At 45.6% G+C, this 12,749-nt stretch overlaps 1 protein-coding gene across 1 annotated transcript in view; it reads right to left on the bottom strand.

Annotated features, from left to right (window-relative positions):
• The window catches only part of VPS13B (vacuolar protein sorting 13 homolog B), a 425,975-nt gene that overhangs the window by 59,107 nt on the left and 354,119 nt on the right, over window positions 1–12,749 (bottom strand). The window contains exon 43 of the mRNA XM_080909429.1: window positions 11,084–11,245. Coding sequence (XP_080765555.1) covers window positions 11,084–11,245 — 162 coding nt within the window. The remainder of the gene's footprint in view (window positions 1–11,083; window positions 11,246–12,749) is intronic.

The following is a 12,749-nucleotide window of genomic DNA, read 5'->3' as shown; positions in this document are numbered from 1 at the left end:
TTACAGAATAAATACAGATTAAGTAAGAATGTGAGAAGCTCATGCGCATGGGCCTGGAAATGGATCCACTTGAAGCCACTGCTGGTCTGTAGCACGTGTTACCAGAACAGCGGGATGGGGAGGACCGGGAGCTATTCCTGGTCAAGAGTCTGACCGTATTGATGGTGTGTGTGTGTGTGTGTGTGTGTGTGTGTGTGTGCGTGCATGTGTACACACCAGATTTTAAATTCTGTACAGTACATTGAAAGCCACCAGGATGATACAAAAGTAGGTTTATAATACAGAATTGTAAACTCTGACCCTGAGTATTATCACAGGGTTATGGGGACCTCCACTGCTCTCTCTTCAGTCAGCAACCACTGAAGGCCTGCCACAAAGCATGACTGGTATCATGGCCTCCTTTCCTGTGCACCTTTTGGCCATAAATCTGTGTAGGCTCTTTGCCAGCCTAACTCTGTAACATGCTCTGCCTAAGAGACCACACAGTCTGGAGCTCTCTCAGAACAAGCGTGAAGAATTCTGGGCTAGTCCACTTGAGAGGCTACATGCCGGAGAACCAAGACACCTGGCCAACACCCAGTCTTCCTCAGCTTCTGCTCCTGAGTGCACCCTTGTGGGGACAGCACAGCGTCTGCTGGAGTGGCCCTAGGTCTCTCACAGGCTCATGGCCGGATGCATGGTTCCAGCGTGATGTGTGCTGTGCTTTAGGAAGTAACAACAGAAAGTCACGGTGGACTTCTTCCCATCCAAGGCCAACCTGGAGCTAACATTTGAGATTTCCTCTTTTCTATGTCCATATGTCATGAATAGTTCTCTCTCTTCACCATGATAAATCTCTATTTTCATGTGAGCATGCTCACATTTATTTAAAATCCTCTCTGACCCTGCGATATCTGTATGCAATATCCATTTTTTTTTTGTAAGAACAAAGCCACAAAGCTAGCCAAACAAAAACTCCAGGCTTGTCTTCCCCACTTTCGGACTTCAGTTCATGCCCCAGCCTAATATACTATGGTTTCTATCTTTATCTTTCCAAACAAGGATCTTTCTTTCAGCCGTGAAGCTATCGATGACGTTCTAAATGTCCAATACAGCAGTCTCTTTGCTTTTTTTAATCACTCAATCTCCCTATGACTTCTAAGAATAGTGATATACTGAGGTTTGGCCTTTTACTAGTGTTGGAACACTGGCCCTCAAGATCTTGCTGCCTCAGGAGGAGAGAATCCTCACATAGGTCACGTGATGCAATGCAATCTTGCTCCCTAATCTAAAGCTATTGGTTGAATAAAAATACTCACAGCTACAGCCTACAGCCAGGCAGAAGAGAGGTAGGTGGGGCTTCACTCCCCGGAGCTTAGGGTCTGAGGAGAGGAGCATGAGGAAAAGAGGCATGGGGAGAGTAGGCACCCTGGGGTGAGGGGTTGTGACAACTGGCCATGAGGGCTGGACGGTCAGCGTGAGAGTGACAAGTCATATCTTGGAGTGACTGGAGGGAAACAGGTATAGCAGCATAGAGGGTACAACTGTGCCCAGCGCTAGTGCTGTAAAGACTTATAAATATACAGGTTGTGTTTTTTATCTGCAAACGGAATGATCAAAGGCAGAGTAGAACCCCATGATTGAGATTAGATAATTACTACAGTGCTGATAACTGCACACAGTTAAACACTCCCTTTGTGGTGCTCGTGTGTGTGTATGTGTGTGTGTGTGAGTGTGTGAGTATGTGTGTGTGAGTGTATGTGTGTGAGTGTGTGTGTATGTGTGTGTATGTGTGTGTGTGAGTGTGTGTGTGTGAGTGCTCATGTGAGTGTGTGTGTGTGTGTGTGTGTTAGGAAGCCAGAGGTCAGTGTTGTGTGACTTCTTACATTGTTCTCCTCTTTATCTTCTTGGGATAAGGTCTCTTGTTGTACCTAGACTTATTAACTGGTTAGACTGGCCGGTAAGCTTCTGCAAGCTCATTTCTAGGACAGCCCGTGATGCCTGCTTCTGATGATGTTTCTCTGTGTAATTGTTTCCACATTAGATAGGACTGGTTTGTACGATGATAATAACTTTTAAGCATAAACACTGTCTTCAGCCTCATATGTTCCTTGACATGGGGGAAACGAGAGAATACACAGGCACCTGAAGCCTCATGAGCCACCTGCAGGAAGCCACTCCTGCAGCCCGGTCAAGCACTCCGATGGGCGACTACAGCTCTGGCTGATGCCGTAATCGAAATCTTTTCAGATCTTGAGTTACAATTATTAACCTAGTTCTGAAATTCCTCACTCAACAAAACCCTTTGATTACTTCTTCTCCTTCTTCTTTTTCTCCTTTCCTTCTTCCCCTTCTCCTTCTCCTCTACCTCCACCATCACCACCATCACTGTTCTAGGTACTCATTTTTTCCCGATAATTTGATAGATACTATAGACAACTGAGAGAGATTTTGTTATTTATAAACTGGTGCTCTTGTAACAAAAGCCCAAGATAAAGGAGGGGAACTGGAGCAGAAAAGGAAAATCTATAAAGACACAAGAAAGTATTAGTGGATACCTAAGAAGCTTCAAGAAGATGACCAGAAACCTGATATCCCACCAGAGGCCGAGGCTGAGGAAAGTGAATTTGTTCAGAAATATCTGGAAGTTCATTATCAACACTGTCACCTACTGTGTCATGGAAAGTAGCCAAAGGGCTAATGAACAAAAGGATCGAGCGAAGGTTTCCAGACAGTGCTGAAGCTCCTCCTGGCTTCTACCTCCAGCTTGTGCTGAAATCCGGGAGGGATGCATTAAGATCAAGGAGCCATCCTCAGACAAAAGGAGGCCGGAGTTTGCTAGTTGAGAACGCGCCCAGCTTTATCAAATAGAAAATGACACTAACTGAAGTAATGGCTTCCAGACTAAAGTCAAATGTAGTGCACGGCCAGGAGCTGTGGTCTAGAGATGACAGAGTACATGCCTGTAACATTCTTGTTAGGACCTCATGCGTATTCGAACTGGTGTCAAACGAAAGGGACTCTGAGATGTCAAAAGGCAATGTCAGCAGACTTCGGGATTTCAGAAGGGCTGGGTTTCCTGATAAAGTAGATGAGGGACCCACACAGTGAGGGACCCACACAGTTGTTACGGGATTACGTTGCCAGGGCACTGCCACCTGAGATCCAAAGGGAGAAGGAGAGTACAAAGTAAAGGGTCTTCGGAGTTTCCAAATTCTCCAGGAGAAATGACAAGGTAGAGAGGCGACTTCTATAGGACATTATGGATGGCGCAGGAGCCCAGCAGCATTCCTTCCTAACGTAACAGTACGGACTGAACATTAACACTCAGAGCGGGGCACACCTAGACCTTAAGTCACTAATGACTCAAGAGCTAGGAATGTAGCCTTGTGGCAGTTCTTGTATTTAAAAATCATTATGTCCAATCTTTACACACCAAGAAAACTTTGACTATTTCCATGTTACATTTTGTTTTACATGACTTTATGCTTATGGTAACTAGTAAGACTTCAATGCATACTATCAAACCTTTAAAAAAATCAAGTACTGACAAAAATATGTTCATATAGTTTTATGCCAAAATGCTTTTAAAAATCTCTACATGTACCTCTTTTTAAAATAAAGTTGTAAGGAAAAAGAAAAGACATCCACCATCCGGGTGGTGGGACTTCAGAATTTCTGTAGGTCAGCGGCCCTGCATGCTTCCTGTCAGCAGTGGCCATCTGCAGGTTCTCTGTGGCCTGTGCCCTCATAGCCTACTGTCCTGTAGGTATCGCTGGGCACCAAAGGTCTGGTTCTCTTAGCACTCACTCCGGGATGTGTTAGCCAGTCCACTGCTGCCCAAACACTGCGGGTAAGACAAATCTGAACCTCGGGAACAGTGGCGCCCAACCTTCCTAATGCTGCGGCCGCCCGCCTTCCTTCCTTCCTTCCTTCCTTCCTTCCTTCCTTCCTTCCTTTCTCCCTCCCTCCCTCCCTTCTTATTTTAATGTACATTTGTGTTTTGAGTGTTGAACCCCCTGAAACAGGAGTTACAGAAAGTGTGAGCTGCCATGTGGGTGCTGGGAATTGAACCCAGGTTCTGGAAGAGCAGCCAGTGCGGTTCAGTGCTAAGCCATCTCTCCAGCCCATGCTGTGACCTTTTAATACAGTTGCTCACACTGTAGTGACCTGCCATTAAACTGTTCTCACTGCTACTTCACTGCTATAGTCATTGCTATTGTGAATCACACTGTAGATATTTCTGGAGATAGAGGTTTGCTGGGTGGGGTCACAGCCCACAGGTTGGGAACCATGGCTTTGGAGGCCGTTGTGCCGCATTGCAAACATCTGAGTGTGCCTGTTCCACAGTCCATCTGTGCTGCAGTTTGTCACCCTATCAGAAGCTAGACTCTCCTGAGAGAAGGGAACCTCAACTGAGAAAATGCCTCTGAAAGACTGATTAATAACTGACTTGGGAGGATCCGCTGTGGATACTGCTGCTCCTGGGCAGTGGCTCTGAGGCGGATAAGAGGACAAATCTGAGCAAGCTTGGAGGAGCAAGTCAGCAATCAGTGTTTCTCCCTGGCTCCTGCCTCAGTCCCTGCCTCACCTCGGCCCAGAGCTGTGTAAACCCTTTAATCCCTAAGTGCTGTTGGCCATGGTGGTTTATCACATCAGTGGGAACCCAACTAAGACAGTCCAGAAGCTAAAAAGGCAGGGGTGGGAAAGAAGCTATGATTATCATCTGCAGAGCTCTCTACTTAGTTATTCTATACAATGTGTGTGTGTGTGTGTGTGTGCACCTGTATCCATGTGTCTCTCTGTGTGTTCCATGTGTGTCTCTGTGTACGAGTTATCCACAATAACTTTTCTATTGGGCAGAAGAGAAAGCTAAAGTGCAGAGAAATGAAGAAACTAATGTTTCTTTATTTCCTTAGGAATGGAACTTGATATTCCATATTTCAAGTGTGCATTTCCCCCCATATAGTACTTTTCCTGCAACCTACATCCCAGGGTATCCAAATGGTACTTAGGGCTTCTCTGTTTCCATGCACACTATCTTCTGTCTCAAACGTCAACTCTTGTCCTCAGCTTCTGTTATGGCAACTGTCACCTGAAGGCCCAGGTCAAACAAGACTCCAGCCGACTTTACCCTCTCACAAGGCATCCGAAAAGACTTCTCTCTGGTTGCTTTCACTCTCCATCTTGCTTGCTAGTAGATTATATCTAACTGTGTTTGGAGTTCCTCTGAGCTACTGAGTCGGTAAGTATCTATCTTCATAACTTTTTAAAAGGGGGTGGTGTTTCCAGGATTAATGTTTCCTTTTACTTACTGTCTCTTCTCATTTGGGAATTATAATTATTCATATGCTGCACATTTTGAAAATTTCCCAGAAGTCTCTGGGATTCTAATCACTAATTTGAGTCTTTCTAATCTTTTTCTTCAGAGTGGATACTTTACACTCAGTATCTTCCCACTGACTAATGTTTTCCTCCTGTCTTATTTTAGTATTTCTATGGAGAAGTGAAAATTACACAACATCTAAGAGTCCAAAACAGCATCCTCAGTCCTGTGCCTACAGGTCAGGAGGCAGAGGGCTGGCCTGCCTTCGTGTAACAAGACCATAGATGAGGTGTCTGCTGCACTTTTGGCCTTACGTTGAGGGCTCTGGCCACTTCCAGGGTGGCGGGCGCACGGCGAGTCAGTGCTCTGCTGCCCTGCTCCTCCGTGTCACGTGCGATGGCTTGCTTCCACACTCTTCTGTCTCTCTTCACAGAGCTTCTGAGACTCTCAAGGATTTTATCTGATGAAGTGAGGCCCACCCAGGATTAATTAAAAACTAGCCACTTCAGAACCTTACCGTAACTATGAAATCCTAAAGTTTATGTCTGACAAAGCCAACGTCTGGATCCCTGTGGGCTGGAGTTGTCTTTTTCTTCAAGATGAGCAGCTTTCCTTTCCTGTCTCAGACATCAGAGGTGCCCTGCTGACCCACAGTTACATCCTGGGACTAACGCCGTGCCACGGGGGCTGTGGGTTCCAAAGAGTAACTTATCCAGTCACCCGGAGACTCGAGCCTGGGTGGGAGACAGCTCAGCTAAGTTTGAGAGGCACACGTGTGCTCGTGAGCAGTTGGGCCAACTTCATACACACTACCAATGGACACACGACTAGGAAGATGGGGAGGGAATCGAGGCAGAGACACAGCGCCAGGGGGGCCTGGGAGGACATGGAGCCTCGTGGTCAACGCTCTGCTGCCAGAGCTCTTCAGCGCTTGTGCATTTGTCCTTATAGTGCGGAGATGACAGTCTACATCTGGAACTTAAATTCCGTTCGTGGTTACAGGACCAGCAGCCACTTGTATTTTCTATAGACTTGCTAGATTTTACTTTACTACGTGTCCTTTAAAGGAAAAACTTCATATCTTTCATCCTTCCAGTGTATTTAAAGTTGTGATGAACATTTTTATGTAAATCTTTGCTTTAGTTTACACCCTTTTCTAACATGAGATTACTAAGACATTTGGAGTCAAGTATAGGAGGTTATTTTAATGCTTTGAAGCTTCTTACCCGAGCAATCCTAAAATGAGAGTTCTAATTCCATTAGCAACTTGTATGAGAGGAACATACAGGCACACACACACACACACACACACACACACAAACACTCACACACACACACAAACACTCACACAGACACACACAAGTGGAAGGGAGATGTTTGCCTGTAGGATCTAGGAGGAGTTGAGTGTGGAATGAATTATTTATTGTATATATAAATGACATTCTCAAAAAATTCAATAAAAAAATCTTGTTCATTTGCTCTTTTTAAAGAAATTTCACAACCGCCAACACCATAAAACAAACAAAACTAGCTCTAGTATATGTGTGCACACAGGACACTTGACAAACGTGTGTGTTAACCCAGAATCGTTTCCTGCCTATGTCCGCCTTTTTAGTCTTTACTTTACTGCGTGACTGAGGCAGTAAGGGGTCCGTGTGAACACACACTTGGGAGAGTGGTAACTGAAGAGGACTTACAAAATGGACGGTTAGCTGGGACTGTAAGACACGCCCGTCCGCAGAACAGTTTTCCTAAGAAAGTGGAAAAATGGCCAGATTTCACCTTAAAATAGTTCTATACCCCAAAAGGGAACTGGACAACTTCCTGAGGCTCTTACACCGACAGGGTACAGAGATGAGAACAGCAGAAACTTTACTGCTACTTCCCCAGCCTGTCCACTGCACTGCTGCTACCATTTCTTATGTTTTTAAGATGTTGTTTATTATTATTATTATTATCATTATCATTATCGATGGGAATACCACAAAGGTCGAGTGAGGAGAGCTATGAAGCAAACCGTTAGCCTACTGGAATCTATTAGCCTCAGACCTGAACACAGGCTTATGGAAAATTTGGCACTTTTGGGTAGCTTATGAACCTTTACATTTTAAAAACTGACTTTAACAAGATTTTATTAAAAAAATTAAAAATTGGGTTCACTCACTTTGATTTTATGTGTGAATGTTTTGCTCAAAAGTCTGCCTGTACACGCCTGGTGCCTAAGAAGTTCAAAGAGGGCACTGGACCCTCTGGAACTGGAGTTAGGACGGCGGTGCGCCGTGTGAGTGCTGGACGCCTGGTACTCTGTAAGATGCTCGGACTCATCAGCTCTGCTCCTCAGTCTGCAGTGTACGTTTGCAAAGTAGGAGGGCGAAAGGGCAGTGAGCACGTGGAAGTAGAAGGAAGCGAGAACTCTGTCTACGGATGAAGCGTCCCTGGACTGCAGCCCGCATTCCTTTACGGCTGCTCCTGGGCTCTTCGTGAGAGCATCAGGGAGACGTGGACGCCTCCCTTGGACATCAGCTGCCTTACTAACCTGATCTTTGAAAACAGGTGCCAACCGCCACCTTTAATGTAGGGTTTATACTTTTGGCATTATATCTGCTTACTCAATATTTGCAAGATGCTTTGCTGGTTTTCAAAATAAATTGTAATCTAGCTACACTTACAATTTAAAAGATGTGATTTCCATGAAGAAGTTATAAACTGCTTTTACACTGTGTGTCAGAATCCATAAGGAGAGTTTGCCTTTTCAATTCTAAAAGGGTTCTGGGATTCAGATTTCGGGACTTGGTTGTGTCCATGTTGCTTCTTGTCCTACTGGGGTTCAGTGATGTCAGCAACCTTCTGTGTGGCTCTGAGATGCCCTGACCTTCGGAAACCGTTCCAGGCGTTGCTGCCACTTTCTTCATCTCTGCAACAAGCTGCATTGTTTAGTGAAGTTCAGCTCTACGGACTTTAGTCATCCTTCCTGAGACTGTGAACTAATACCCAAGGCTGCACAAACATGCATACACAAATGTTCCTAAAACCAAGCTTGCTGGGCGGCTCAGAATATGAGCTGGAATGTGAGAAAGGGACATGTTGCTCACTGTGACGAGTTCCAGGTGCAGCCTGAAGTTAAGTGGTTGGTTTTTCTGATCCTCAGATGGAAGCTCTCATTAGGGCATAGCAGTGTGTGCTGTTGGGGATGGCAGGAATTCCACGAGGACCCTTTGGGCCTATTAAGGCTTCTGGCTTCAGAGGGTCTTAAAATACATTTTGGTATACATAGAAACAAAAAAAAGACATTTTCTTTTAAAGCAGTCTGATCTATGAAATGTGAAGGTTTCCTTTTTGGGTAGGGATGGGGTTGAGATAGAACCTCACATTAGCTCGGCTTGGCCTTGAACTCACTACGTGGTAGAGGATGGTTTGGATTCGCTGTTCCTCCTTCCTCAACCTTCTGAGTGCTGGGGTTTCAGGTGAACCATCACACCGGGGTAAAGACAATGCTTGATACAAACAGTTTGTAGACATTAAAACTTGCAGAAGTTTGTTGGCACTTTGGTGAAACTTTGCGAGGGTTTATAGTCGGACCAACAATCCTCTAATACTCAAGCTTTAAGCTTACATGGTCAACTGTATCAGAGATTCTCAGCCCTTCTCTTAAAAACCTCACAGATTGGCTACCAAGATAGGGAAGGAAGACAGGACTGTGGATATAAAGTGCACATACGAACTAAGAAAGGGTAAGAGCCTGACCAGTACAGAGGCGGAGGCTCACAGTCAAACACTGGACAAGAACTGTAGGAGCTGAAGTTGTTTGCAACCCCGCAGGAAGAGCAATAACAGAGGACGGCCTTGTTGGGCATCACTGGGAGGGCACGCCCTGGCCCTGTGGATCCATGATCCAGGGTAGGGGAATGCTAGGCCGCTGAGGCAGGAGTGGATGGGCAGGTAGGAGAACCCCCTCACAGAGGCAGGAGGGGTATAGGGGGCTTGCGGAGAGGACACCGGCAATGGGGATAACATTTGAAATGTAAAAAAAAAAAAACAATAAAAATTTAAAAACTGTATCACAATAAACTACATAGAGAGGTTGTGAAAATAAGCTAGTGTTTTTTTTTCATCAGGTGCAGTGGGGACAGTGGCCATCCCTTCTTGTTCTCCTCTGCCCAGGGACTGGATGTCCCCACAGTCCTGAGCCGGCTCTTAGGACCAGCCTTCCCGGACAAGGCCCCGTGTCCAGGAATCCTGGGTGACTCTGCAGAGGGCTAAGGGTCTTTCTCTTTGGCTTTGTCGGCTGAGCCCTGTGGCTAGCTGCGTGGCTACTGAGTGTGCAGCCACACGCGGTTGTAGTTACTCTGAGGTGTATTTCTAGCCACTGGTAGTGCACTGCTAAGGAGCAGTGACCGTGGAAGCCTCTAGAAGGCTTAAAAGGCTACACAGCTAGTGCTACTATGGTTGGGCTTGCCTGGGTGTGTGTGTGTGTGTGTGTGTGTGTGTGTGTGTGTGTGTACACGCTTCTACTTTTGTGAATAAGAACAACAACAGCAACAAAACCCCAAGTACAAAGAAACAAAGGAACGTGTCACACAGGGAAATGAAAACATGGAAAAGTCTCATGAGGATAACTGGAAAATACATGTGATTTAGTGTAAAATGTGCATGCATGTGAGACGCTCTTTAAGAATCTGCATTGGAGGGTCCTGGAGAGACAGTTCAGTGGTTAAGAACACGCACTGCACGTCTGTAGTTTGGTTCTCAGCATCTGTCAGGAGGCTCATCTCGGGGTTCACGCTTTAGCATCTGTGGTACCTGCACACACAGCGACCCCACTTACTACCTGCACACACAGCGACCCCACTTACTACCTGCACACACAGCGACCCCACTTACTCCCATACTCATTATAAAACAAATCTTTAAAGAGAACTTGTATTACAAAAGCTTAGAGTTTTAATGTCCTGTTAGATTAATTTGATTTAAAATTAAGATATTTAAATAAAGAATATTTCATTATATCTACATTTCCAAGTTTTATAACAATAGGGTGATTTCATATGAAAAAGAATCTCAAAATAACTAAAAGACAGGAATCTAGCTCTTGGGTACAGATGAGAAAAGGGTGGAGGTAAAGTCTGGGGTGGAACAGAGTCTGAAGCTGACCTATGACCACATGGGAAAACCTGCTCTCTAATTGAAAGGCCTGCTTTTAATCACAAGCAGATAATAGCTTATTACCCAGAGTTTTAGAAATACGTTATTCTTGGGAATACTTCCTACGATTTCTTTTTCTCATTTAAGACCACATCTTTGCATTTAATCCCTCTGTAGACTACCCCTGGAGGGCACATCTCTCTAATTATCCTCATCTAAAGTGACAGGAAAATGGAATTATACCGCCTGGAAAACAGACATCCTTTGCTATGTCTTTTCTCAGTGCTCCCCAGGGCAAAGTTTGTCACTGGGGTCACTGCATGATCTTTACTGTGACTTTCTGTCTTTGCTATTGACACGTGTCTGCCTGGTACAAAGCATGAACAGAGGAAATCTGAATAAGTGGTTAATATGCTCAGCGCCTACTGCTGACTGCAAACCTTACACGGAGCAGGGCTGTTTCTTCCCCACTCTGGAGATGGGAAAAGCAGAACCCAGGACACATGCCTGCCCAGCCCAGGACTGCACCTCTGCTCTCGAGCCCACCTCTCTCCCCAGCAGCACCCACACAGACATAACCGCAGAACAAATCCCCAATGCGAACAATGGCTGTTTGTAAGACCGCGTCTCAAATACCTGTGAGGATCGGTGGGAGCGCCAGCTGTACTGGTGACTGTGGAGACTCGCCAGAAGAATATTTTCATCAGTGTCCACCTGGCCAAACCGCAGTGTCTCCTGTGTGTCATTACAGATCACAAAGTGGCTGAAGACCAACTCTTCTACCTCAGGGCATTTGTTCTGGAAGGGAAAGAATATGAAAGCCAATGTGTGTATCAGATTAATTGCAAGATGTTCGGCAGCTGTCTGCCCAGTGGCCATTGTTTTAACGCACAAATGCTAAGGCATCTGTTGTCATTAGCTCTGGTACACAGAATATTCTATACTTCTCGGATAAGCACAACAAAAATATCTTAAAGACATCATACGTTCCAGGAATGTGTTTTGATTTATACTCCTACAACATACATACGCACAGAAGAGGGAAAGAACAATGAGATCCCACAAACGCTTAACATTTCTTAAAACGAATTAACATGCTATAAAGAGTGTGGTGCTGGGCTGTGCACATTTCTGACAGAGTACCAGAGGCTAGAATTACCGTGTTCCCAGCCCTCTAAACTCTACAATCAAGGCCAATTACCAAAGCCACAGTTTGTACCCTACAGAAAGTAAGGATCATTTAGGTTACTACAATCCTGTGTCCCTTAAGAGGGACAGAGGGAGGGAGTGTGTGTGTGTGTGTGTGTGTGTGTGTGTGTGTGTGTGTGCGCGCGCGCACGTGCAGGGAGAGATATAAATAAAACCATAATTTCCCCTCGATTGTTAAGAGGCTGAACATACAAAACAGATCAACTCCAGAACTTATTTAAAGGCCGAGTTGCAGTTTTTAAGAGGAATGATGTCAGTTGCAAGTTTCCAGCATCTGTCTCATTCAGCAAATGGCTCAGTAGCTAATATGCCCCATTAAGCAGCTGAGGATCTTATTAGCACTAGGTTTCTATGCTGATACCTCTCAGCCTAAAGGGTCCCTACTAGTTGTGACATTGGGACACTGCTACACTGTCTTTATCACCCCAGTCATGGCCTGAAACCAGTCACAAGGTGTCAGGGAAACTAAAAGCAAAGCTAGGAAAGGGATCATGTGAGGATCAATTTCCAAGTAGCTCATCAATTGGTGGGTAACAGGATACATCAGGACCTCTGTTTTCTGGCTCAGGATCTAAAGAATGCCTCACTAGAGTTTTCCCCTTTATTGTGGAGGGGGGAAGAAAAGGGGGACCTAATTCAGAAGCAAGATGATGCAGGGGATTAGAAAGTATGGAGCCCAAGGAGTCGATGGTACGCTAAGCAGTACTCAGCCAGGACAGAGAGCAAACCTAGAACTCCGTCAGCAGTCCACCCTTGGCCATGCAGAACACTCCCCAGGTTCTACGGATGCAGCCCGTGAGGAGGCCCTGAGAAACACTTCACCAGACACCCTGAGGCCCACTCCTCCCCCTCCCCGTCCTCCTCTTCCTCCACAGTGCTTGAGAAGCACACTAATCTGCAAAGAATCTGCCCGAGACCCAAGTACTTATGACCATTAGTGCTCTGCCCCCATGAGCTTAAACCATGCCTGCTGTTGGCTGCAGAGATCAGCTCTACCTGCACTGTGCTGAGAGCACTGGCTGCAGCTCAAGTCTCCATGTCACAGGTTCCCAGTTCTGCCCAGCCCTGCTTCCCACGGTACTCATTCCCACAC

The sequence above is a fragment of the Micromys minutus genome (genome assembly GCF_963924665.1).
Source record: "Micromys minutus genome assembly, chromosome: 33".
NCBI classification, from domain to species: domain Eukaryota; kingdom Metazoa; phylum Chordata; class Mammalia; order Rodentia; family Muridae; genus Micromys; species Micromys minutus.
This window is presented reverse-complemented; position numbering and strand designations above follow the sequence as displayed.